This window comes from Oncorhynchus clarkii, chromosome 17 (assembly GCF_045791955.1).
Source record: "Oncorhynchus clarkii lewisi isolate Uvic-CL-2024 chromosome 17, UVic_Ocla_1.0, whole genome shotgun sequence".
Lineage (NCBI taxonomy): Eukaryota > Metazoa > Chordata > Actinopteri > Salmoniformes > Salmonidae > Oncorhynchus > Oncorhynchus clarkii.
The window spans coordinates 44,140,341-44,167,176 of NC_092163.1; the positions used below are offsets into that span (position 1 = coordinate 44,140,341).

The 26,836-nt window shown below is 40.6% G+C and overlaps 1 protein-coding gene across 1 annotated transcript; it reads right to left on the reverse strand.

Annotated features, from left to right (window-relative positions):
- Positions 1-1,792: 1,792 nt before the first annotated feature.
- On the reverse strand, positions 1,793-26,836 carry LOC139370907 (peptidyl-prolyl cis-trans isomerase FKBP5-like). Its single transcript, XM_071110785.1, has 11 exons — positions 26,599-26,836; positions 13,652-13,784; positions 12,456-12,600; positions 12,048-12,190; positions 11,652-11,766; positions 10,350-10,506; positions 6,719-6,809; positions 6,390-6,473; positions 5,731-5,916; positions 5,141-5,380; positions 1,793-4,411 (listed from the first exon to the last, which is right to left on the reverse strand). Exons 2-11 carry the CDS (start codon positions 13,754-13,756, stop codon positions 4,298-4,300), a joined length of 1,380 nt encoding a protein of 459 aa, XP_070966886.1. The 5' UTR covers positions 13,757-13,784; positions 26,599-26,836; the 3' UTR covers positions 1,793-4,297.

The window sequence follows — 26,836 nt, forward strand, 5'->3', positions numbered from 1 at the left end:
TAATGGTACCAACACATCCTCCGAGAGCAACTTCTCCCAACCATCCAGGAACAGTTTGGTGATGAGCAATGCCTTTTCCAGCATGATGGAGCACCTTGCCATAAGGCAAAGTGATAACTAAGTAGCTCGGGGAACAAAACATAGATATTTTGGGTCCATGGCCAGGTAACTCACCAGACCTTAATCCCATTAAGAACTTGTGGTCAATCCTCAAGATGCGGGTGGACAAACAAAACCCACAAATTCTGACAAACTCCAAGCATTGATTATGCAAGAATGGGCTGCCATCAGTCAGGATGTGGCCCAGAAGTTAATTGACAGCATGCCAGGACAGATTGCAGAGGTCTTGAAAAAGAAGGGTCAACACTGCAAATATTGACTCTTTGCATCAACTTCATGTAATTGTCAATAAAAGCCTTTGACACTTATAAAATGCTTGTAATTATACTTCAGTATTCCATCTGACAAAAATATCTAAAGACACTGAAGCAGAAAACTTTGTAGAAATTTACATTTGTGACATTCTCAAAACTTTTGGCCACGACTGCACGGCGTTTACAGTGTATATCTCCACTAAAGTGAGAACATTGCCTTTAAATCTCAATCACACTGTAAAGATGAATTTCTGCGATGCAGATTGAAAAGAGCCCTAGGTCGTTCAGGGTCTCAGGGGAAGAAGTTGAATGGTAATTAATGAATTCACACAACACATCTCTCAGAATCTCCATTGAGAATGCCTTTTAGTCCTGGGATAGGCTTAATCTGTGTCTGGGAAACTGGCCCATTATTTCCTACCTTTTTAATACTGATTTGAAATTTCAAAGAGTAGTCAATCCAGGGAGAGACTGACAAGACATGATGCCGAAGTCATCTTAACATAAACAAGCATTTGAAAGGGTCCCTTGTTGCCCTGTTATGGTATTGCATTACAGTAAATAAAGAAGAACAGAACAACACTGACATTGTGTGCTCCTTGCAAACTCCTTGCTCCCTGAAAATTGTCAAAGACTCCAGCCACCCTTGTTCTCTCTGGTACCACACGGCAAGCGGTACCGGAGCGCCAAACCTAGGTCCAAGAGGCTTCTAAACAGCTTTTACCCCCAAGCCAATTAGACTCCTGAACATCTAGTCAAATGGCTACCCAGACTATTCACATTCACATCACATTAACTCTACCTACTACCTCAACTGACTTTATACCGGTTATTATTTACTGCTCCTCTTTAATTACTTGTTACTTTTATCTCTTATTCTTATCCATGTTTTTTTTAACTGCACTGTCGGTTAGGGGCTCGTAAGTAAGCATTTCACTGTAAGGTCTAAACCTGTTGTATTAGGCGCATGTGACTAATAAAATTTGATTTGAGTTCAAATATGAGGAAGCTTGACAAGTTTGTCGTTGTGTGTAAGGTAAGACAGAATGCCTATTAAAAGTGTGCCAGTTATCAGGTCGTACAACATGCCTACAGTATGTGGTACGATGAGATCTCTCAGTGTGACTGTGATGGGTGACAAGTTGTATTTTGTCCTATTTCCTTCAGCATTCATATGTCAAATTATAGAATGACACTTGGACCCTTTCTGTATTTGACATTTTGGGCCAGAAGGAAAGAGAGCTGAGAGCTTAGTGCCTGAGTATAACAAGCCTTATTTCTGGTTGAAGATATTTTACATTACCTCCACCTGAGAACTTATGGGTTCTGCAGTAAAAAATAACACACGAGTTACAACAGGTAAAATATGACTTGTAGTGAATATATAATACATCTAAGCCTACAACAGCGACACACTATCTCATCAACTGAAATGGTGTCTGACTTCACTTTTATTTCCATAGATACACTTTGTGTCCTACCTACAGTAAGTCCCCCTTGTTTGACACCTCAAGTAATATAGGTTTTTGTTCCACAAAAACATATTGCTAAAGAGCAACACTGGACTCATGATATTACCTAACAGATACAACATTTGGTTTAAAACTGAGTAAAAAAAAAATACAATTTCAAGTTCTCTTGGCAGGCAATTGATATGGGGGCTTTTTGACTGGGGTTTTCTTTGTTCCTTTTTAAGTTATGTTATCTTCAAATATTTACACACAGAAGGACGTCATCTTGATCCTCTGACTGAACACCATGGAGATCCAGTCACTCGTTTCACTAATGTCCCGTGGTAGACAAAGAACACTTATCACTAACAGTACAGTTGGGGTAGGGGGCAGGTCAAACTGTAAGTGTAATCTCTAATGCCTGAATTTGCAAATTTACCAGAGATAGAGTGAATACTTAATCAGTGGATGATACACAGTTTCAATAGCATCTGTTAATATCATCATGTTAATAACACTTACAGCAGGCTTCTGTACAGTGCGTGATATATAGTATTATTACACTATTAAGACTCCGTTACGCTAAGTGTAGTCCAATAACATTCATAGTTGGCTCCCCTAGAAAACAGTACAAATTGAAGGAAAGCCATTTGTATCCAAAGCATTGGTGAACAAATATTATGGATATCATTAGCATAGAAACTCTTGATAAGGTTTTTATGCTCTGATATCTAATCCTGGCAACACTACACTTAACTCCTTACCCTGTGGCATTAATGTAGGTATAGGTAACTACCCTCCAATTACAAAAAAAACACATATTTTTAACTAGGCAAGTCAGATAAGAACAAATTCTTATTTTACAATGACAGCCTACCGCGGCAAAACCCTCCCCTAAACCGGACGACGCTGGGCCAATTGTGGGCCGCCCGATCATGGCCGGTTGTGATACCGCCCGGGATCGAACCAGGGTGTGTAGTGATGCCTCTGTCACTGAAATGCAGTGCCTTAGACCACTGCACCACTTGTGAGCCTTCAAAAACAGTGTTGGGTACAGACAGACATTTTTAATAAAAATAAAAAAGCATACGCACAAGGATTCAATGGTTTCTTTTTATAGTGAGAGTTTAAGCCTGCCTTTTTTTGTTTCACAATGATAATATCAGTAAGACACCCAAGGGCCTGATGTCCAACGAATGCAAAAGCAAATGTCCAAAAATATAAAGCCCAGATTTTATCCAAATCATTGAGTGTTACTTTTCCTAAAAAGACAACATCGGTGGTTTTACAATCTTTGCTGAAGATTGAAGTGAATCATTGTCCATCATTTAACACTCTTTTAGTAGAGGGAAATAAGTGTACTAAAAGGTAAGACAGTACAGTCACCCATTCCAGAACTGGGGAGGAAGAGAACTACACCAACTAGAATCTATATGCCCTAATTATCATCAGTCACATAACCCAAATTCTAACAGCGTAGATGGAAAAAAGCATTTGTCCAGGAGAGAATGAAATGTTGAAGTCAAATTCTAACAGCGTAGATGGAAAAAAGCATTTGTCCAGGAGAGAATGAAATGTTGAAGTCAGAGAGGACTGGACAGCAGCGTGGAAAGCTGAGACTTAAAGCTTCATTAATGGACTTTCTTTGATTTTGGACTTCCCGGACAGTCAAAGAGAGTAGCAAACACATAACAGTATGTAGCATCTGCAGCATGCAATGGTCCATGAGTCTGTACTTGTTAATTCTCTATGTTCAAGAGTAAAGAGTGGGAGGTTCTTCAGCCAAAATGTCTGTGCAAATATACTGCATGACTCATTGTCTAAACATAACTAGTCTTTTGGGACTGTGGGTGTCATGGCAACTAGGTTACGATGATGCCAGCTGTTTTGTCTGTTATAGTGGCTCAGTGTCGCACCACTGTTCCACATGGTGAAGTTAAATATATTTAGGATTCCAATTGTGAGTTTAAGCACAAGGTGTAAGGCAACCCCAGACATCCCAACCAATAGATCAAAACAATCAAAATACAATGACACCTGTTGTTCATCTGTATGTGCAAAATGGGAAAATGCAATGCCAAGCAAAATTATATTATATTGTATTATCTTATGTGATTCATTTTGATTTGATTATCAACATAATGCAGTCTGTGGATCTGAGTTAAACTGAGGTGTGCATTTGGAGGAATTGCACAACGCATGAGGTTGAGGACAAGACCTGGACAGGATTCCATGTTATAGACTGAAGGAAGGATTGCTGTTTGGCTTGGAGCCTTCCCCACTCACGCCCTCTGTCTGTCATGCTGGGTACAGCACACATAGTGGAGGGGTAGGTAAGGGATGATGAGATCAGAGTGGACGGGTGTGGTCCAGCCCCGTCCAGTCCCTGCCTCAGACCCCTGGTCTCTGTGTGGGTAGCGAGGGGAGACCTGCCCCCCTGGCTTTGCCCTCCTCCAGACCTCCTCTGGTGCATCAGGGACAGTCCTGGCCATGGTCCTGACTCCTGCGTCGTCTCTTAATGGCCACTTGATGGTTCTCGTTCATCACTCCACTGTCCTCCCCCCTCCTCCTCTTTCCCTTCCCTGCCTGTTCGAGCACACAGATACAAAGGAGAGAGACTTGAGTAAAGAATGTTTGTGGAAGTCATGTGTAGATTTCTTCCATTGTGCTAAAATAAATAACTTGTCCTACATTTGGTTTTGGAATATGAATTAGTATAATATAAATGTTTTTGTTAATGAAGACACAACTTGATAATAGATTATGGAGTAAAAAGGAAGCATCAATGAGTGGTCCTTTGTAGCTCATTTGCTAGAGCATGGTTCTTGCCACGCCAGGGTAGTGGGTTTGATTCCCAGGACCACTCATACATAAAAAAAACAATTATGCATGAGTCACTTGGATAAAAGTGTCTGCTAAATGGCATATATTATAATGAGAGAATTTGATGACAAAAATTCAAATAGATTTGCTACTCAATAATACCACTAGGTGTCAGCCTAGTACCAGTCAGCATGAATCTCTAAACCATGAACAATGGACTACAATAGGTCAGCAGCACAGCAGAGATGATTAAAATAGATAAACGTGTGATATCACATGTATCCACTTACTCAAACAGAACAGTGAACCAGGTCAGATTGTACAACTGATTACACATCCAGGCTGCATCCCAAATGGCACCATATCCCCTATATAGTGCACAACTTTTGACCAGGGCCTATAGGGCTCTGTTTAAAAGTAGTACACTATATTGGGAATAGGTTGCCATTTGGGATGCAACCCATCCAGACTGTGAAAGACGTTGATACAGACCTTGACGTCACGCTCAGCGAACTTCTGGAACATGTTGGCATAGATCTTCTTGTCCTTTTCGTGGTGTTCCCGGATATTGCGTTGACAGATGGATACTTGATCGCGTGCCGCCCGGTTGGAGGGGTTGACCTGCAGCACCAGTTTAAAGTCAGACATGGCCAGGCTGAACTCGTTACGGAAGAGACGAGCCTTCCCACGCCGGTACAGAGCCTTCTCATTCTTCTCATCCAGCTCTATCACCTGGGACATAACACACATAGATACTATATTTGTAACTATATTTGTAACATTAAGGTGTACCTACAGGGATTTATAAAGGGCGTTTATAAGTTTGAGTTAGTTTATAAAGCTGCTTAGAAAAAGTTACAGAATGGTTGAAAAGGTGGGATTGTTATTTTAATGCTTGCCAAATAGATTAATACATGTATACAACCCCAGTGACCAAGAGCAAAAAGTCATAGACAAACACAACTGTATGCTATTCCATGAACAGGTGTTAGCTGCATGCTCTGTGTGGCTTCAGTATGGTATACGTGTATATGTTTGTGGGGTTTCTCATGCGTGGTGCCAGGTATGCAGTGAGAGTGTACCTTGTTGCAGTTCTCCACAACCAGTGCGTACTCTCTCAGCTTCAGGTAGCACATAGCCAGGTTGAGCTGGGCAGCCAGTAGGAAGTCCTGGAGCTTCTGCTGCTCCTCCTTGCCCACACCAAACTCCATCTCCAGCCACGACACAACGCGCTGGTACTGGACCACTGCCTGAAGGTAACGCCCCGCCTACATCCAGGGACAACACGTGGGCTACGTTTAGCAGGTCTCTCATACAAACGAGATTTTAGACAACATTTTCATAGTTCAAAAGCAATGTACAAAGTACAAAGAAACTGTGAACCTAATTATAATCTCACAGTTGTGATTTTGAAGCTTTTCTTCAACAATGTGCGCTATCAGGTGTTGATTATTCAACTAGACTTTAGTAATCTGAGCAATGTATAGAAAGTCACCTCTTCATAATGCACGTTGTTGAAGAACATTTTCTAATTAAATCACTCTTCCAGGTTATAATGTCGCTATTTGACTAAATAAATCGTTAAATAAATGAAAAATGTCCTTGTGAACTTGTTTGCAGGGTTCAAGTTCTGCAAGTTCACAGGGTTTGGTTCAAGTTAATGAAATATTCACACACAGATGCATCCAATAGCCATGAGATGTTTGTCTATTTTCTGAAAGACAGAGATGGCCCACTATACCTTGAAATATTGGGTCCCTTTCTGTTTGGCTGTAGCAGACAATTTCAGTTTCTCCTTCTGATCCAACTCCCAGGATTCTTTGGCCTTGGAAAGGAAACATATTGTTATGTTTCAGAGGAGGAGATTTGAGGATGACTTTCATTGAGATGATGCCTGTTTCTTCCCATTATTTTCTCCAGGGTCACTCTCATGCAATATCTAACTGAGACCCTCATTGTCTAAACTCCACCAGCTCAAATCAAATCAATCTGTTGGTATCTTCCAGGGACACTAACAGGATACTTGAACACATTGTTGTTACCTTATCTAATCCAGCAAGTATAACTCACCTTCTGAAAGTTGTTTAGAGTCACTTCATACACCAGGTCTGAGTTTGGTCCAATCTTATACTGTGCTCTACCCTCTTTCCCAAAACCATACCTACAAAAAACAAGACAGAGAGTATTATATGGCTGACTAGTCCTGACATACACCTGTTCCATGAAAGGCAAACATAAAGTCAAGATTTTTGTATAGTGATGCTTGTTTAAAGCAGCAATCAGCTAAAACAATAACAAAGCATTCTCCCTGACCCTGTTTTGGTAAAAAGCTGAGTGATGGGGCTGGAGAAATGTAACCACTCTCAAATTCATAGATATGGATGCAAGGTCTTACCATCCATGATATCAAAATTATAGTTTTAACCATGTTTTGAGGCAATGTTTGTTTACAAATATTGGAGTTCTCTTGGGGTACAACAGTTGAACTAAGCTCATGCGGTATTTATAAGTTATATTCTTCAAGAACCAATGGGTATATATCAATATCAATAATTTATAAGTCCAGAAATGTATGTAGAAACTTCAGATTGACCCCTTAAAGTCACTTTTCCAGATTTCTATTAAATATTACCCATAACTAATTACAATATGAGTGAAATAGTTTTCCTTCCAAAAAATATTTTCTATGTTGCAATGGTGTGGGCATATACTGGTCATTCAAAATAATTAATGTGAGTAGACCACTGATTGGCTAGCTCTTCCTCCTCAGGATGATGACATCATTCTCTATGAGGAACTAGCAGACATTTTTCTGTTTGATATATAAGTTTGAGGTGGGGTTTTGGATGTCTTTTTTTAAATATATTTTTTATCTTGCCGAAAAATACGAGTATAGGATGAGTCAACAACATTACTTGGGTATGAGCGTATCTACCTTGTGTTGCAACAGGGACACTTCAGCAATAGGTAATGATGTAAGTTTGATACCGGAGTGCAAAATGCAAAAACACTATTGGTGTGAGTGAGGCGAAAGCAGCAAAATTTGAAGCAGTGTGCTTCAATGCGTGTATCAATAACATCCGAAGCTTTGTCTGCTCATGTGATTGGCGAGATCCCACTTGATTTCACAATGATTCCGAATGCTTTCTTCAATTCCAAGCTGCCTTCAAACACCGACCTCTACTGGACACAGTACTTACAAATTTGGGATTTTGTATAAAAAGTTTCACCTGACCGGTAGCTTACACCTCGATCACACCGACAGCGTCATTGCATTTTGGTACACCAGAAGTACATTCATTTCCAACGGAACACTGCATTTGCCTTGCAGCATTGCGTTGCAGAGGCAGTTGCAGTACGTTCTGTGTGGTGCATATGTTGGATTTATCGAACGTATGTGTCAAACTGTATTCGTTAACGGCTTGACAGAAATGGCATCAGAAGGTGAATGTTGAACTTTTGTTGCACACATATCCAGATGATACTGCCTACCATTTTGCCCCACAACACTGTTGGTGTGATCGAGGTGTTGGCGGATAGAGTAGGGAACATTCAGGGATGTGAGGGTGAGATCGAATCCTGATGAAGGCAAAATTGAAACCACACTTTCTGCACTGTTGTTCAAATAATTGTATTTAGTTTTAATTGTAATTATATTTAGTATAGTATAAGCTTCTGTCTTAAGCATCCTAATTAAAGCCATAAATTCATATATTTTTTAACACTGCTCAAAACAATAAAGTGAACACTAAAATAACACATCCTAGATCTGAATGAATGAAATATTCTTATGAAATACTTTTTTCTTTACATAGTTGAATGTGCTGACAACAAAATCACACAAAAATTATCAATGGAAATCAAATTTATCAACCCATGGAGGTCTGGATTTGGAGTCACACTCAAAATTAAAGTGGAAAACCACCCTACAGGCTGATCCAACTTTGATATAATGTCCTTAAAACAAGTCAAAATGAGGCTCAGTAGTGTGTGTGTGGCCTCCACGTGCCTGTATGATCTCCCTACAACACCTGGGCATGCTCCTGATGAGGTGGCGGATGGTCTCCTGAGGGATCTCCTCCCAGACCTGGACTAAATCATCCGCCAACTCCTGGACAGTCTGTGGTGCAATGTGGCGTTGGTGAATGGAGCGAGACATGATGTCCCAGATGTGCTCAATTGGATTCAGGTCTGGGGAACGGGCGGGCCAGTCCATAGCATCAATGCCTTCCTCTTGCAGGAACTGCTGACACACTCCAGCCACATGAGGTCTAGCATTGTCTTACATTAGGAGGAACCCAGGGCCAACCGCACCAGCATATGGTCTCACAAGGGTCTGAGGATCTCACCTCGGTACCTAATGGCAGTCAGGCTACCTCTGGCGAGCACATGGAGGGCTGTGCGGCCCCCCAAAGAAATGCCATCCCACACCATGACTGACCCACCGCCAAACCGGTTATGCTGGAGGATGTTGCAGGAAGCAGAACGTTCTCCACGGCGTCTCCAGACTCTGTCACATGTGCTCAGTGTGAACCTGCTTTCATCTGTGAAGAGCAGAGGGCGCCAGTGGCAAATTTGCCAATCTTGGTGTTCTCTGGCAAATGCCAAACGTTCTGCACAGTGTTGGGCTGTAAGCACAACCCCCACCTGTGGACGTCGGGCCCTCATGGAGTCTGTTTCTGACCGTTTGAGCAGACACATGCACATTTGTGGCCTGCTGGAGGTCATTTTGAAGGGCTCTGGCAGTGCTCCTCCTGCTCCTCCTTGCACAAAGGCGGAGGTAGCGGTCCTGCTGCTGGGTTGTTGCCCTCCTACGGCCTCCTCCACGTCTTCTGATGTACTGGCCTGTCTCCTGGTAGCGCCTCCATGCTCTGGACACTACGCTGACAGACACAGCAAACCTTCTTGCCACAGCTCGCATTGATGTGCCATCCTGGATGAGCTGCACTACCTGAGCCACTTGTATGGGTTGTAGACTCCGTCTCATGCTACCACTAGAGTGAAAGCACCGCCAGCATTCAAAAGTGACCAAAACATCAGCCAGGAAGCATAGGAACTGAGAAGTGGTCTGCGGTCACCACCTGCAGAACCACTCCTTTATTGGGGGTGTCTTGCTAATTGCCTATAATTTCCACCTGTTGTCTATTCCATTTGCACAACAGCATGTGAAATTTATTGTCAATCAGTGTTGCTTCCTAAGTGGACAGTTTGATTTCACAGAAGTGTGATTGACTTGGAGTTACATTGTGTTGTTTAAGTGTTCCCTTTATTTTTTTTTAGCAGTGTATATATGTATTAAACTTGAAGGCAAAAAAGGGAAGCAGGAATTCCAAATTTAGGCTACTGATGCCAAAAATGTACTACTGCGCCACAGAGTTTTGATAAAACCAGTGGAGAACGAAAAGTCTATCTGATAATCACACGCTGCTATTTATTGTTGACCAGCAGATGTCACTAATGTGCATTGTGAACAAATATTGAAGCTACGAGTAATTAACCGCTTTTTGGAACAATTTGGTAAAAGTGCCAAAGCCTTCAGAAATCCTTGTTTTCCCATCACTAGCGATAAGGAGTAGAATAGAGTCATCACTAGCGATAGGGAGTAGAGTAGAGTAGAGTCACCACTAGCGATAGAGAGTAGAGTAGAGTAGAGTAGAGTAGAGTAGAGTAGAGTAGAGTAGAGTAGAGTAGAAGCTCTTACTTGGGTTTTAAGTAGAGCATGCAGCATTCTCCTTTCTGCATCTTCTCCATGGCCCTGTCTACACCCAGAGGAACGCCCATGTCCTCTGACTCGCCCACCACGAAGTGCACATCCCTGGAGTCAAACAGACGCTCTTCACAGCGACCCTCCAGGTGTACTGTGGGATACAGGAGGAAATTGGAAAATGAGATAATTTTTTGAATGGTAAATATTAATATTATTATATTTTACTTAATGGGAATGGACTGTTCAGATAGCATAATATAGTTTAGATTGTTCAACATGTTTAGTTTGAGTGTTCAAAATAGTTTTTTTTTGTCTTGTTTGAGACTGTACATCACAATCACAATCAATCTGTTCACAGTCACTAGCTAGGTTTCCATTCAATTGGCGACAGATTTTCATGTGACTATCCCCAAAATCTGAATAAATACAATATGCACATTTTCCCATCAGATATGCGTTTCCTTCTAATTGACTTGTTGCGGATAAACGGTTGTCGGTGATGACGTAGTGCACATAAAAATAACTTTGGTGATTAAATTCCCATGTACTGAATAAAAAATACAAGTTAAATGGGTTTCCATCGCATTTTCAACTCTGGTTTTGTCACCAAATAAATTGCGGTTATGTAGCGAATATGCCCACTCTGGTCTTGGCACGTGTGCTCTACCCAAAAAGCCTGCAGATATACAGTGTGGGTAGACTATCCAACATGGTGACGTTATTATGGACAAAATAGCGAGATTCTTTTTATTTGTCAAACAGCAGCCAAGCCTCGATCATCATGTCACCAGAATAAGACCCTCGATATTTATTGTATTTATTGCCTCTATTGGAAAGGAGCATCAAGCTTATCACCGTGCACTTTCACCACCCTGTGACGTTCATCAGAACTTATTTCATCTGTAGCCTGATAAATTAAACTGTATGCTTTCCTGAGTTGTAGTGAGAGGACCACATAGCGTATCATTGCTTGACTCCAAGTTTACTTTGTGATATGATTGTTATAATAATACCACCATTTCTCGCATAATGTATTTTACCGACACAAAAAGAGCTCACTGTGTCTAGGGTAATTTGCTTTGTTGACATTTGGAAAGTCTTTTGCTGTTTCAATCAGGCCTGTCGTAAAAAAAAAAAATATCCAACATGCACTTTACTCAAATAAAAAGGTTGGATGGAAACCTGGTTAATGTGAGACAAAGCCTTTGTACCAAAAACAATTAACATATTGATCACCAAGATCACAGTCAATTAGATCACAGTGAATGTGATAGAGAGAGAGCATGTCCACCTTACCGTGGACTGTTGATCCGTCGTTGGGGTTATTATAGCCCTCCCCTTTGACCTTTATCCTCCTTGTGATGCCACCGTCGTCCGTCAGCACCTCGCCTTGGAAGCTCAGCAGCTCCACCTACAGGAAGTGAAGAAACGCGTAAGGACAGAATAAAATGTCACGTCACATCCATGTGTTGCCATAGCAACAGTAGCAGCAGTGGCACACTTTTAAACAACGGTAACCGAAAGATTCCATAGTGATGAAAATGATGACAGAGACAGTGTTATGTGTTCTGTTCACAATGCCGAGAGAGAATCTAGAACAATGCACAGTCAGAATATAAAGGGGAAACCTGTTACGTGCAGAGGAAGGCCTATATACCATCATCCCCTTGGTAACCACTAAGCTTTACCTACCTCAAACTGTAACATGGCGTTGGGAGGTATTTTGGGCGGGCATCCAGCTGACCCATAGGCATATGCTGGTTTACAGAGGAGCATGCACACCTCTCCTCTCTGCATAGAGGACACACCGATATCCAAGCCCTTAATCACCTGACCTGTGGAGTGATACAAAATTAGAGACATGACAAACAGATGTAGGCTACATATGCAGTGACATATGGGCGTTACATACGGCGGATGAGTTAGATGAGTTCTTTCTTCCATACATACAGATGTCAAAAATGTAAGTATAATATAGAAGCTATATGTACAATATGTACATCTGTATGTCCTGATGACAGTTCTTCTTCAGCTGAAAAGGTATCTGAGATGTTTAGAAACGAGTACCTCAGTAAGAGGCCGTCTCAGACTCGGACATACCCTTTCCCAGACTGAAGGTGAAGGGTTTTTTGCGTTCCATACTGGAGTCAAACTTCTTCCCATTGATTAGTTTGCCAGTGTAGTGTACTGCTACCTTGTCCCCAATCATGGGTCTGTCCCCATCCTCTCCCTGGTTTTTCACCACCTGTATAAAGAACAAATGTCAGCCCTGAGATAATCTCAACTCAGCATGCTAGTACTTGTTTCTCTAGCTAGACAGTGATGATGGTTTCTTCGTGTCACATACTTCTTTTTCATGTACCCCTATTATTATTTTTCATCCTAACAGTTAGGCATTTCTTGCAGTGCTCCGTTTTAGAGGTAACACCGAGGATGTGCTCAATACAAATGAACACTCTTGATTCTGGTGGCAGAATTATGAAGGATGCCTTTCTCTGAAGTCTCTCTGGTTACTGTGACAGGGAAGACTTTGTGTGTGTGCTTGTAATAAGTTGAGCTGCACTCCTGTATGCAGCTTGGTCTCATAGACTAGATGTAACATAGTAAAAGTAAATCTGAAACACTAAAATTAGTAGGATATGTTACGTTTGGTATAGTTACAGGCAAAAACGAAAGGAGGTGGTTGGTTGGGGTGGATGAGAAGGTGGATGAGAAGGTGTATAACGGTGAATGTTTAGCAACGCAAAGGTTGCGTGTTGGAATCTCATCACGAACAACTTTAGCATTTTATCTAATTAGCAACTTTTCAAATACTTGCTACTTTTAAGCTACTTTGCAACTACTTAGCATGATAACTAACCCTAACCTTAATCTTTTAACCTAACTCTTAACCTTAGCCCAAACCTTAATCCTAACCCTTAACCCTAACCCCTAACCTAGCCATCTTAGCCAGCTAGATAACGTTAGTTTTAGCCACCTAATCACCTTCAACAAATTGGAATTTGCAACATATATTTGAAAATTCATAACATATTGTACGTTTTGCAAATTCATAACATATAGTATGCTTCGCAAATTCATAACATATAGTATGCTTCGCAAATTCGTAACATATCGTAAGAAATGGATAATGCACATCCACGAATTAATACATACAATACGAAATGTAACATGTACTAAAGGGAGGGTCTCGGTTTACATACAGAATAATACGAAATGCTCTGAGACCAGGTTGCTGTATGTCAAGACAGAGTTTGTCCCTTACAGAGGAGGTTGGGAATGAGGTTGAAGCCTACCTTGAGAACTCCCTCGTCTCTGCTAGGAGTGACGTCGATGCCCTTGGCAGCAAAGACCACAGCAGGAGACTGGTCATCCATGGACTGGTCCTTATCTGTGGTCATATCTGCATCTGGGCATGCCACTCTAACCCTGCACAAAAGAGTCACACACACATGGTTTATAACTGGGATGCGCACCAACGTAATAACAGACTCACAAAACCCCACCAACACACAAATACCCCTTAAAAAAGGCCTTCCAGAACCACCTGAATGTCAATTAAACTGTAATCAATTATACGCATATGCTTTAAGTAGGTAAATGTGTTAGCTATGCTATATCTCTGACATTCTGTGAGTCAGGGAATTACGTTTCTAACCTCTCAACTCTGTTTCTTCTTCATTCTGATTACATGCATGAGCTGACGCAGTGTATGTAGAGGTGCTGACTAACAGAGAGTAAACTCTGTGCCGTTACTTATTTTGAGACTTGCAGCACAGTACATTATTGGGAGACGGTTGAAGAGCCAAACAAGCTTTCTGATGATGAGCTACAGAAATAATATCCTCATATGCCTCAACGACCAACCTTCTCCCAGCCCACAGTACATTATGCTAACTCTGGGAATTTGCTACCATCATACTAATGTCAAGACTCCAGTAAACATGCTGGTTCATAGCAGTATACTAAGCCCACATTCACTTTTGACAATGTCGAAGGTTTCATTTCAACCAAAACTGCAATGTGGTAACCTATTTAAGCAGTAGCTTGTTTTTTCCCATGGTCAAATTTTTTAAAAGTATTTCTTCTTCATTCTGAAAAAAACTGGGCCGTGAAATATGAGATCTGATGGTGCAACAGTGCCGCCACTCTTTGTGAGACCATCGTTGTTGGGTACTGTTGAATAGCTTTCTGGTGATGAGCACATTATAATATTATCCTGATGTCTTTCTTTAGCAGCCTTTATCTCGCAAACCACAGTACATCATTTAAACACATTTGAATTCAAACCATAATACTAGTGTCATGTGTGCAGTGGATGTAGGTCTGACCTAACTAACTGTAATACAAAATTCTCACATTTAGTAACTGAAAATGCCACACACGATGTGTCACAAAAACAAATGGCTTTTTTCTCTAGGATGCCCACAGGTCTCACAAGACTCTTCTGAAGGTCCAAGGTACCAGTTTAAAAAAATGTATGAAAGTATACAGTACCAGTCAAAAGTTTGGACACACCTACTCATTCAAGGGTTTTTCTTTATTGTTACTATGTTCTACATTGTAAAACTATGAAATAACACATATGGAATCACGTAATAACCAAAAAAGTGTTAAACAAATTTAAATATATCTTATATTTACGATTCTTCAAAGTAGCCACCCTTTGCCTTGATGACAGCTTTGCACACTCTTGGCATTCTTCTTGGCATTCTCTCAACCCCCATCCTCCCCGTTCCAGAAGAAGACGTGTATGTGCACAAATTGCAGTAGTTTGTAAATAAAGTCACCTGGATCTGTTCAAGTTATGTACCTCCTCCTCTGAAAGCAATGTCTAAGTTACAAATTCCAACAAATGTTTAATGAATGGGTGACAATTTGCATGACAACCAACTACGAATTAGTTGAAAAGCCAGTAGCAATCTTAATGAATATTCTGTTACCACCACCTGTTGCATCTTATCACAAGTTAAGATAAGATAAAAATTTACTTTATCCCGTCCGGGAAATTAGCTTAGGGCCTGGTACCATGCCTTAGGACATGAGAAAATTGTCGTAGTCACAATCAGCCAAGAACGCTGAGGTATTAAAAGTGTGTTATAGAAATCTCAGGTCCTCCATATGCTGTCTTGCTATCATATTTGCCATTTTAACCTTTACCATGTCAATGTTGATTTTGGAACGTCTTTATCTGTTTTTATCTTTAGCCTGGCTGTGAACTATGGACTAAATTTTAAGATATAACGTTGACGCTATTACAGTTTTTCTCAATTGCTGAGACACAATTTCTGAAACCTTGCTCCATTTCCTGAAAACAGTAAACACAAAACCTCATCTTCAAGCACTATTTACATAACCTCTGACTCCTCTTGCAAAATGAAACATTCACCTCAAAACAGTTTTACCTGTGTTCAAAATCAAATCATAAACAAAGTGATCAAAATGATATACACTCTCAAACAGTCAGTAAACAATACACCGAAAAATAGAAAGCACATTGTTCAAAACATACAATTCTCAGGGAGAAGTACATTTTTAATCTAAAAAAATATTCCTATTTTTACGTCATTGTCTTTTGGTGACCATGTTCTATCATAGTAGCTCAAAATTGATCAGGAATTATTACTCTGCTTTGCTCTTTGCAATTTTGTTTTTATTCTTCCTCCTCCTTGTACCCCTATTGTTACAGTACTGTACCCTGCATCTCACAAACTTGTCCTTTGTCTCTGTGATACTGTCATTCTTGTTCTTTGTTGATATGAACCTGCAACCAGTCAAAATCTATTGAGCAGTCAGTACTGTTAATAAATGGAAAGCACAATGTTCAGGGCCATACAATTCATCCAGTGTACAGTATACAGCCTACAATGCACTGTCCTACAGTATCCATTCTCAGACTTTCTCCTTCCCACCTTCAACAACCTGTTTGCTCTCTGAACTGGCTTATATTGGTTGTGTCACATCATTTGAAACAGGTTAAATCAATTTTGAGTGGTTGTGTTCAATCAATGACATGTGTTCTCTATTTGTATTTGATTGTTGCCACTCGTGTTTACCAGTATGGATGACATGTGCATTAGAGTGCAGAATGTGTTTTGAGAATGAGAATGTGTTTAGAGTTTTGTGTGAGATCTGCAAATTGTGTTTTACCATGTGAAATGGTTTAAGGTATTGACAACAGACTGCATAATTAGCTAAATGAGTCCAGGCAACTGAGAACTTTGTTCAGCCAATGGGTTTTAGTGTTTTAGCAATTGAGAAAAACTGTAAGCTTCAGTGTTTTCTGTGACGTTGGGTATTATGCCCTATTGACCCATTTTAAATAAATTATCAATACATTGTTTATTTAATACAATTATCGAGTCATTGAATATTGAATCATCTGTTCTGACATATTATGACATTTTATCTTATGTTGAATAAAATTGTCAAAATGTGAAAACTATGAAGGGATCTAATATCAGATGGTGTCGGCTATTTAAAATCAAGGCAGAAACATTTTCTTAAAATGTCTTCAATTGAAGCGGACTGAGGAACACGATGAAACATGCATTCAACTTTGTTGCTGTTGACTTCTCTTGCTCAATGAATACAAATAGCCCATTGTAAGCTAACAAATCAAACATCCCAAGTGGACTTTGAGTCTTTCAATGTCATTACAGCATGCCATGACACCCACCATCCCACTGTTCTGAAATTGTTTCTGTAGTTAGAAACAGGTACGCTTGGCATTCCTAAAACACTATTTTGTAGAAATTACATTGTATATCTGAGAAATTATGCTAATTGATTGCACCCAAATTTCCCATTTTAATTTATAGGATTCAGATAATATTCAATAAATATAGTACCTATCATCCGATTTGGACCAAACCTCTTCCTACCAATAAGTAAAGGTGTCCACATTCATCCCAGCCGAAACAGTTCGGAAGAGTTTGTGCATATCTTATGAAGACATTTTGCAACGTTTTTGTTCGTTTTTTTGGGCAGTTCGGGCACATTATTTTCAGGAGGCAAGCCAAAGTTCGGAGCCAAAGTCACGCCTCGTTGTTGGTGATTGGTGAACAGTAGGGATTCTTCAATAATGTCTTTGTTGTCAAATTGTTTCATTGAGAAACACTGCACCAAACATCTTAGATAGATGTAAAATTGCACGACTAAGATCTCCCTGGCAAAAACATCCAAATGAATGACAGATTTCTTTCTGACTGTTTTGAGTCTCAAAATGAACTATTGCCGTTTTTCTCATTTTTCAAGCGAAGATCTTTTTTTATTTTTATTTTACCAGTCCTCCATGAAAGCAAATCAGTCTGTCCTTCTTTTACGCTTAATCCAGGAAACGGGCCCTTTGTCAGTGGTTTATTCCCACTATCCAATTGTTGTAGTAGCTACTATCTTGTCTCATTGCTACAACTCCCGTACGGGCTCGGAGAGACGAATGCTGAATGTCATGCGTCCTCCGATACACAACCCAACCAGCCGTACTGCTTCTTAACACAGCGCGCATCCAACCCGGAAGCCAGCCGCACCAATGTGTCGGAGGCTACACCGTGCACCTGGCAACCTTGGTTAGCGCGCACTGCGCCCGGCCCGCCACAGGAGTCGCTGGTGCGCGATGAGACAAGGAGATCCCTACCGACCAATCCCTCCCTAACCCAGACGACGCTAGGCCAATTGTGCGCCGTCCCACGGACCTCCCGGTCACGGCCGGTTACGACAGAGCCTGGGCGCGAACCCAGGGACTCTGATGGCACAGCTGGCGCTGCAGCGCCCTTCACCACTGCGCCACCCGGGAGGCCTAAGCGAAGGTCTTTTAAGGGAGTATGCAAGCACACTCGTTCAGTTCGGCTAGAAGAGTTTGGCTAGGCGCCAGCCGTACTGAAGCATGCTGACGCCTTAAGACATAAGGAATCCCCAAAAATGGTCAAAAACCTGCCACTGACTTGCTGGTTACTTTTGTTTGGCTCATGATGAAAACACATTTTGTGTGTCATCCTCACAAATCAAGCCAGTCCTCCATGAAAGCAAATCAGTTTGTCCTTCTTTTACGCTTAATCTTTATCCAGGAAACGGGCCCTTTGTCAGTGGTTTATTCCCTTCATTAAAGGTCTATATTAATTACTGTTAGACCATTCCTGGTGAACAAGCAAACCATTAGGCTACAGCAGTTATACTAGTTTCATTGTAATGGTCTCTAATGGGCTTCAATGGTGAAAGTCCCAAACACACAATGTATACTGTTTTGCAATTGTAATGGTATTGGGTTGCATTGAGTTTAATGGTAAATGTCACTTTCACAATACATATAAATCTGTTTCCTGATAATTTTATTGAAAACAAAGTCATGCAATTACTTATTTGATTAGGGTTGTCACAACATTTTAGTCCCTATCCCATTTCTACATCAAAGGTTTTATGCTTGTAGGTAAAGTGTTCAAATAAGAATTGCATAGGGATAGCCCTCTCAGAGAGCGACCACTTGTTGGACTATTCAAGGAGAGTTGGGTTGAAGCTACTATAAGGACACACTGAATTGCTTTCATGGAGGACTGGCTTGAATTGTGAAGATGACGCACACAATTCATTTTCATAATGAGCTAAATCTATTGGTTTTCTACCCAAAGCTGCAAAGGAAATTGTGAAATTGTGTGTAAACACAAGAGACCAGCAAAATGAATAGAGTGTGGCTGTAGAGACAGAATAGTAGCACCTAGTGGTCAAAACCTGGTACTTTCACACTATATTTATTGAATTTTATCTGAATATTATCTGTCCAATTTGGGTGCAATCAATTAGCTTAATTTCTCAGTTCAAATTATATTTCAACAAAATCATGTTTCAGGAATGCCATTGTATCTGTTAATAACTACATAAACGATTTCAGAACAATCTGAGATGGTGGGTGTCAAAGTCCTCTTTCTTGTGCTTTTTGAGGTGGAACAACCCCTTTGTCATATAGGAAATAACAGCACATAATTGGCTGACTATGAGTGGCCCTCCACAGACATCCACAGTGAAGTCACACACAAAGCTGATACCAATTCTCTCCCTACACTTTCCCCTTGGCCCTAACCAATTATGTATATAAACCCTGGATTGCCGATGCAATGTATTGGCAACAGAGAGTCTTTGAAGCCACTGGTCGGCCATTTTGGCACTCTCCAGAAGAAGTAGTCCTCCATAGGAATGAATGGAATTCTACAGTATTTAAATTCAATGTTTTAGTGACAAAATTACATGTATTTAAGTGTAGTGGCGACAGTGACATTAGTACTTTCAAAAAATGATACTTTAAAGTGGCAATCAGCAGTAAAAAACAATAACAAAACACTCTCCCCACCCCTGTTTTGGTGAAAAGCTGAGGGACGGAGCTGGAGAAATGTAACCACTCTCAAATTCATAGACAGAGCTATGGATGCAAGGTCTGACTATCCATGAAATTAAAATTATAGTTTTAACCATATTTTGAGGCTATATAGTGTTTGTTTACATTTACTTTGCTTACATTGAAGAAAAATAATTATATTTTGGTTTCTCATGGGGTTTGACAGCTCATGGGAAAAAAAGCTATATTTTTCAAGAATCAATTAATTGCTAAGTAAAAAAAATTGATATGGTATAATGCCTTCCTTTACTTTTTCCACATTGTGTTGTGTTACAGCCTGAATTAAAATGTTATTTAATTGAGATTTTGTGTGACACAACACCCCATAATGTCAAAGTGGAATTTTGTTTGTAGAACATTTTTGAAATTAATAAAAAATGAAAAGCTGAAATGTCTTGAGTTGTGTGTCGATTGGTGAGAGAAAAATTTTTGAAATAAGGCTGTAAATGAACAAATTTGGAAGGTGTATGTATACTTTCTGAAGGCACTGTAACTTCCTCTTTAAGGACAAATGTTTTATATATATATATATATAGGTGTGCTCTGCACATTGGCTAACCGGGCTATCTGCATTGTGTCCCACCCAACACCCGCCAACCCCTCTTTTACGCTACTGCTACTCCCTGTTCATCATATATGCATAGTCACTTTAACCATATCTACATGTACATACTACCTCAATCAGCCTGACTAACCGGTGTCTGTAGGTAGCCTCGCTACTTTTATAGCCTCGCTACTGTATATAGCCTGTCTTTTTACTGTTGTTTTATTTCTTTACCTACCTATTGTTCACCTAATAACTATTTTGAACTATTGGTTAGAGCCTGTAAGTAAGTATTTCACTGTAAGGTGTAAGGTGTTGTATTTGGCGCACATGACAAATAAACTTTGATTTGATTTGATATATATATTCATGCTTAATTTATATAATCTAATTAAAAGAATGCATGAAGGTGTATGTAATAGAATAAATGTGGCAAGTGTAGACGATAATAAATGCTTTTCTATAGCTTCCAAAATAATTTTTACAATGGTGGGTGAGTGCCAAGATGGAGGCACAGTGGCTTCAAAACAGCGCCCCCTGTCAGTCATAGTGGGGGTTTCTTTTCATTATTATTTCACCTTTATTTAACCAGGTAAGCTAGTTGAGAACAAGTTCTCATTTGCAACTGCGACCTGGCCAAATAAAGCATAGCAGTTCGACACATACAATATGTGTAGATGTAGCAGCTGACACAGTTGCTCTGTTGGCCCCCTAGATACCAAGTGAGCTGCTTCACTGCTGGTCTAGACAATCCATGCCAAACATGATAAACTAAATTAATTGGCTTACTATTAATCATTGTGCTCAGTCTTCCCTCCATACATCTCTTCCACCACTCTACCCCTTCATCGCCTCCCCTGACACATCTCTGCGTCTTTCTTTACCCCTCACTCTCACATTTCACGTTTCGTTCAACTTCATCTCTTCCTCTTTCCGATGGAGAGTACCTAACTGGGTACTGGTGCTATTGTTCATAATGTACAGAAGTGCCTGTGGGCGCGCAAACACAAACACTCTATCTCTCTCATACACACACACACACATACTCTCTCACTCCATCTCTCTCATACAACCCCATATACTCTCTCACTCCATCTCTCTCATACACCCACACATACTCCCTCACTCTATCTCTCTCATACACACACACACATACTCTCTCACTCTCTCTCATACACACACATATTCACCCTCTCTCGCTCACACACACACACGCACGCACGCACGCACATGCACACACACACGCACGCACGCACACACACACACACACACACAAACACACACACACACACATCACACAAACAGATTTGATGCTTCATTTGGGTCTACAGTACATTCAGAAAGTATTCAGACCCCTTCCCTTTTCCCACATTTTGTTACGTAACAGCCTTATTCTAAAATGGATTCAATCAAACAAAAATCCTCATCAATCTACTCACAATACCCCACAATGACAAAGTAAAAACAGGTTTTTAGAAATGTTTGCAAAAGTATTAAAAATAAAAAAACAGAAATGGCTTATTTACATAAGAATTTAGACCCTTTGCTATGAGATTCGAAATTGAGAAATTGATCATCCTTGAGATGTTTATACAACTTGATTGGAGTCCACCTGTGGTAAATTCAATTTGTTGGCCATGATTTGGAAAGGCACACACCTGTCTATATAAGGTCTCACAGTTGACAGAGCATGGCAGAGCAAAAATCAAGCCATGAGGTCGAAGGAATTGTCCGTAGAGCTACAAGACAGGATTGTGTCGAGGCACAGATCTGGGGGAGGGTAGCAAAACATCTCTACAGCATTGAAGGTCCCCAAGAACATAGTGGCCTCCATCATTCTTAAATGGAAGAAGTTTGGAACCACCAAGACTCTTCCTAGAACTGGCCATCAGGCCAAACTGAGAAATCTGGGGAGCAGGGCCTTGGTCATGGAAGTAACCAAGAAATCGATGGTCACTCTGACAGAGCTCCAGAGTTCCTCTGTGGAGATGGGAGAACCTTCCAGAAGGACAACCTCTGCAGCACTCCACCAATCAGGCCTTTATGGTAGAGTGGCCAGATGGAAGCCACTCCTCAGTAAAATGCACATGACAGCCCTCTTGGTTGCCAAAAAGGCACCTAAAGGACTCTCAGACCATGAGAAGCAAGATTCTCTGTTCTGATGAAACCAAGATTGAAGTCTTTAGCCTGAATGCCAAGTGTCACGTCTGGAGGAAACCTAGCACCATCCCTACAGTGAAGCATGGTGGTGGCAGCATCATCATGTTATGGAGATGTTTTTCAGCGGCATGGACTGAGAGACTAGTCAGGATTGAGAAAGATGAACAGAGAAAAGTACAGAGAGATCCTGCTCCACAGTGCTCAGGACCTCAGACTGGGGCGAAGGTTCACCTTCCAACAGGACAACAACCCTAAGCACACAGCCAAGACAACGCAGGAGTTGCTTCCTGACAAGTCTCTGAATCTCCTTGAGTGGCCCAGCCAGAGCCTGGACTTGAACCCGATCAAACATCTCTGGAGAGACCTGAAAATAGCTGTGCAGCGGCGCTCCCCATCCAACCTGACAGAGCTTGAAAGGATCTGCAGAGAAGAATGGGAGAAACTCCCCAAATAAAGGTGTGCCAAGCTTGTAGTGCCATACCCAAGAAGAAAATAGGATGTAGTCGCTGCCAAAGGTGCTTCAGCAAAGTACTGAGTAAAGGGTCTGAATACTTATGTAAATGTGATATTTCAATTTTTTATTTGTAATAAATGTGCAAACATCATTATAGGCTATTGTGTGTAGATTGATTAGGGGGGAAAAAAAATTAATCCATTTTAGAATAAGGATATAAAGTAAGAAAATGTGGAAAAAGTCAAGGGATTGGAACACTTTCCGAATGGACTGTATGTAAGAATTGTTCTCACATACGTCAAAATGATATAAGTAGCTTGTAATCACTTGCCATTGTTAACGGAAACATCAATAACCATAGTAATAAAGCTTAAAATTATCATTCTTTTCTGGGACTGGGGCATTTCTTAATATGGAATGGACATCACTTCTAAGAAAAGTTGGAACGGAACATCATGTTCTAGGAGCTGTAACGTTATAGCTTTCACATTGACAGGGCCAAATGTATTAACACACACACACACACACACATACACACCAATAACATGTAAGAATAATGAGTTGATTTAATGATCTAGTAAAATAATTATGAATTAAACCTAAAATATGAGTGGCTCTGTGTGGGGGAATGAATGTATCCCAGTGTGTCGGTCTGTCTGACTCTGTCTCTGTCCACCTCTGTGTCTGTGTCTGCCTCTGTCCATCTCTGTCTGTGTTCATTTGCGCAGTAGTGTGTGTGCGTGTGTATGTGTGTGTCCATCTGGGGTGTGTATGTGTCCGTCTATGTGTGTGTGTCTGCGCAGTGTGTTTGTAAGACTGTGTGTGTGTGTGTGTGTGTGTCTGCGCAGAGTGTATGTGTGTGTGTGTGTGGGGGGGAACACGATGTTCCTTCTGTTCTGAGTTCCTGGCACAATCTGATGGTGTTCACCAATCTGAAACCTACTCAGTCAGAACACAGCATCTGCTTCGGATGGCAATACCCAAGTAGGCTCCCCTCAACACAAATAGAGACTAACGCACATTACATCATTTTTTAATTGTGGAAATGCTAGGACTGACGCAGAAAAAAAATATATAATTGATTTCAATTATTGCTGAAATGTCCAATCTGACTTTGGAGGGGGGAAAGTCAGAATTCTAAATATTAGAAGTACTCTGTAAAAAAACATTTGAACACAGGCTATGGTACTCTAATAACTGAATGTGTAATGTAACTGTTAGTAATTATGTACCACAGTATTAAATCCAATCACCAGTCATTCAGAATGCTTGTGCATGTGTCTTTAACTTCATCTTTATGATGAGGAAATGTAAACCATCTGGGTATAGAATTATCCATATAAGTTACAGCTGTGGTAGAGCCAGCAGCACGTCTCTTAGTCAGAGGGAGCGTGGAACTCAGAGACCCTGTGGAGAAATACAGGGACGGAACACAACAAAGCCGAGAACATTCAGTCCTGAGAGCTCCAGCAGCACAGTCACTTCACAGATACACATTGTGCCTCAAAGCACTTTATCACAAGTCAATGCTTCACGCTAATCCACATATAAAGAGCAGCGCCAGATAAACTGGACACACTGTCTGGCTGTCCTGGGTGACAAAGACTGACGTGGTAACAGAGTGGGATACTGTCTGAAAGAACAGGACATTGTCTACAAGAACAGGACATTTTCTGTCATAGTGGATATTGTCTGACATAGGCTAAGTAGACATTGTCGGTCCTGGGGAGAGGGACACTGTCTGCCATGGTTCAAAGAAGGAGTTATGTGAAAAATATTCATGAAATATTGTAGGACAAAGGAAGTTGACAAGAAAAAAAACCATTTACTATTAAAACAAAATTAATTGGAAATATAGCCCTCGTCGGGGTGTTCTACGGAAGTGCTTGGCCCTTTAGAAAGCTTTTCCTAGCGGTTTTAGTTTAATTTCTCTGATTTAATACGACACAATAAGAAGAGTGTTGGTTTTAATTATACACACTTATTTTACAAGTCAACTTCCATTGTCCTCCAAGACTTGCTGAAATTTACACATTTCTAATTTGATATTTTATTAAGCACCTTGGTTGGAAAGAAAGCCAGGTAGCAGCAGAGTACCCTTTCATCTAGAAGCAGGGAATGGGGTCTGATATGTAATGACATGGGCATTATATGACCCGAGGTAAGAGGTATCTGTGCTGCTAAGTCAATACTGTCTGGACTCGTTTCATTCAGGGCGATCGCTGGATGCCATTTCTTGGAAATGCTCTCTTTTTCTCTCTCAGACTCTCTCTCTCCAACGCTCTCTCTCTCTGATTTATTTCCACAGGGTCACATCGTCACATCTATCCGTACCATACCACTCTTGGCCCCATAATCATAGAGCGTCTAAGAGTAGAAGTGCTGATAAAGGATTAGTTTACCCTTAATAATGAATACAATTAAATGGACAGGTTGGTGGGACCTAATCCTAGATCAGTACTCACACTCTGAGATTTTATGAATATGGGCCAAGTCCTCCATCTGACTGCCAGCTTTTACCAAAATAAAATACTGAAGACGTGTACCCAATGCCATGTACTCTACCACAGAACCAACCTACCTGCCCCCACAACATTGGCAGATAGATAGGAAGGCTGAAATGCAGTAAACCATTATGTGGCCAAGCAGACCTTGGGAGGAAACCTTGGTCTGATAATACTGAGGGTACTGTATGTCCACGTAAACTCCCACACATAACAAGCCTTGAACATGTGCTGCAATAAACGCCTTGGTTGCCTTCCAACATGCAACCTGTAATTGTATATACATGTATTGTGGCGCAAAGAAAATGGCAGATACATGTATTTCTAACGATGTTCTAGTTCATATCTCTTCTGCTCAGTCTTCCAGTTAATAGCTAGACTGAAACAAGAAATGTATAAAATCATGTTTGTTTTTTTTCCCAAAGGAGAGTCACACCTATATGCTATGATTCATTCACTGCATCGCCAACGGTTCTGGAGATACATGTTGAATAAATGTAACATAAACGTTAATTGCAATCTCTTAATTGCCTGTAATAAGAAGACATGGGGCTACATTTTCATTTTAGGCCAATTTGATTTACCTTTAATGAAATTGAAAATATTAGATACATTATTCACAGTGTGTGTGTGTGTGTGTGTGTGTGTGTGTGTGTGTGTGTGTGTGTGTGTGTGTGTGTGTGTGTGTGTGTGTGTGTGTGTGTGTGTGTGTGTTTGCGTGTGTGTGTGTGTGTGCGTGCACCTCTTTGTGTTTCTGACTGTGTGTGCATGTGTGTAAGAGAGAAAGAACCAAAAATTATAAAGAGCTATCCTTTATAATAGCATTTGATAAAAACCTTCATTGGATGTAAATTCAATCCACTCTCATTAAAAACAATGACAAGCGATAAGTAGAGGAATAGAAGTGAGCATGATATCCACATGTATCTGGAAAATAAGCCTAGAACACAACTTAATAGAGTTGAACACTGATTCTAAATAAGACAAATATGCTGAATCATAAGTATATACAATTAAAACTTTTATGTATTTTATTATCTATTTATTCTGAGGCACCTGAATGTTTACCCGGGTACAATTGGATACAATGTAACTCGATTCCTACTCGGTCATGCTGTTTAAAATATACCCAATAAATCAAACCAATTACACTTTTTCGATAAAATAATAAGAAATAGGCTAAAGCTGTAACTTACCTATTTATAATTTTTGTTTTCTCTTCTTCTGTTGCTCGTGTGCTATAACTTCAGCCGGTGTATCACTACACTGGTTCTGCAACGCACGTAAGCACGGTGATTTCAAACCCGCCCTCTCATAACCAACCAGGGTACTTAATGTTCTGTTTTTTACAGTCGAAACCCCCCGGCACTAGTGACGACCAACACGCGAGTTTGAGCCACATGGAGAAGAGAATTGAAATGACACTGTGAAGAA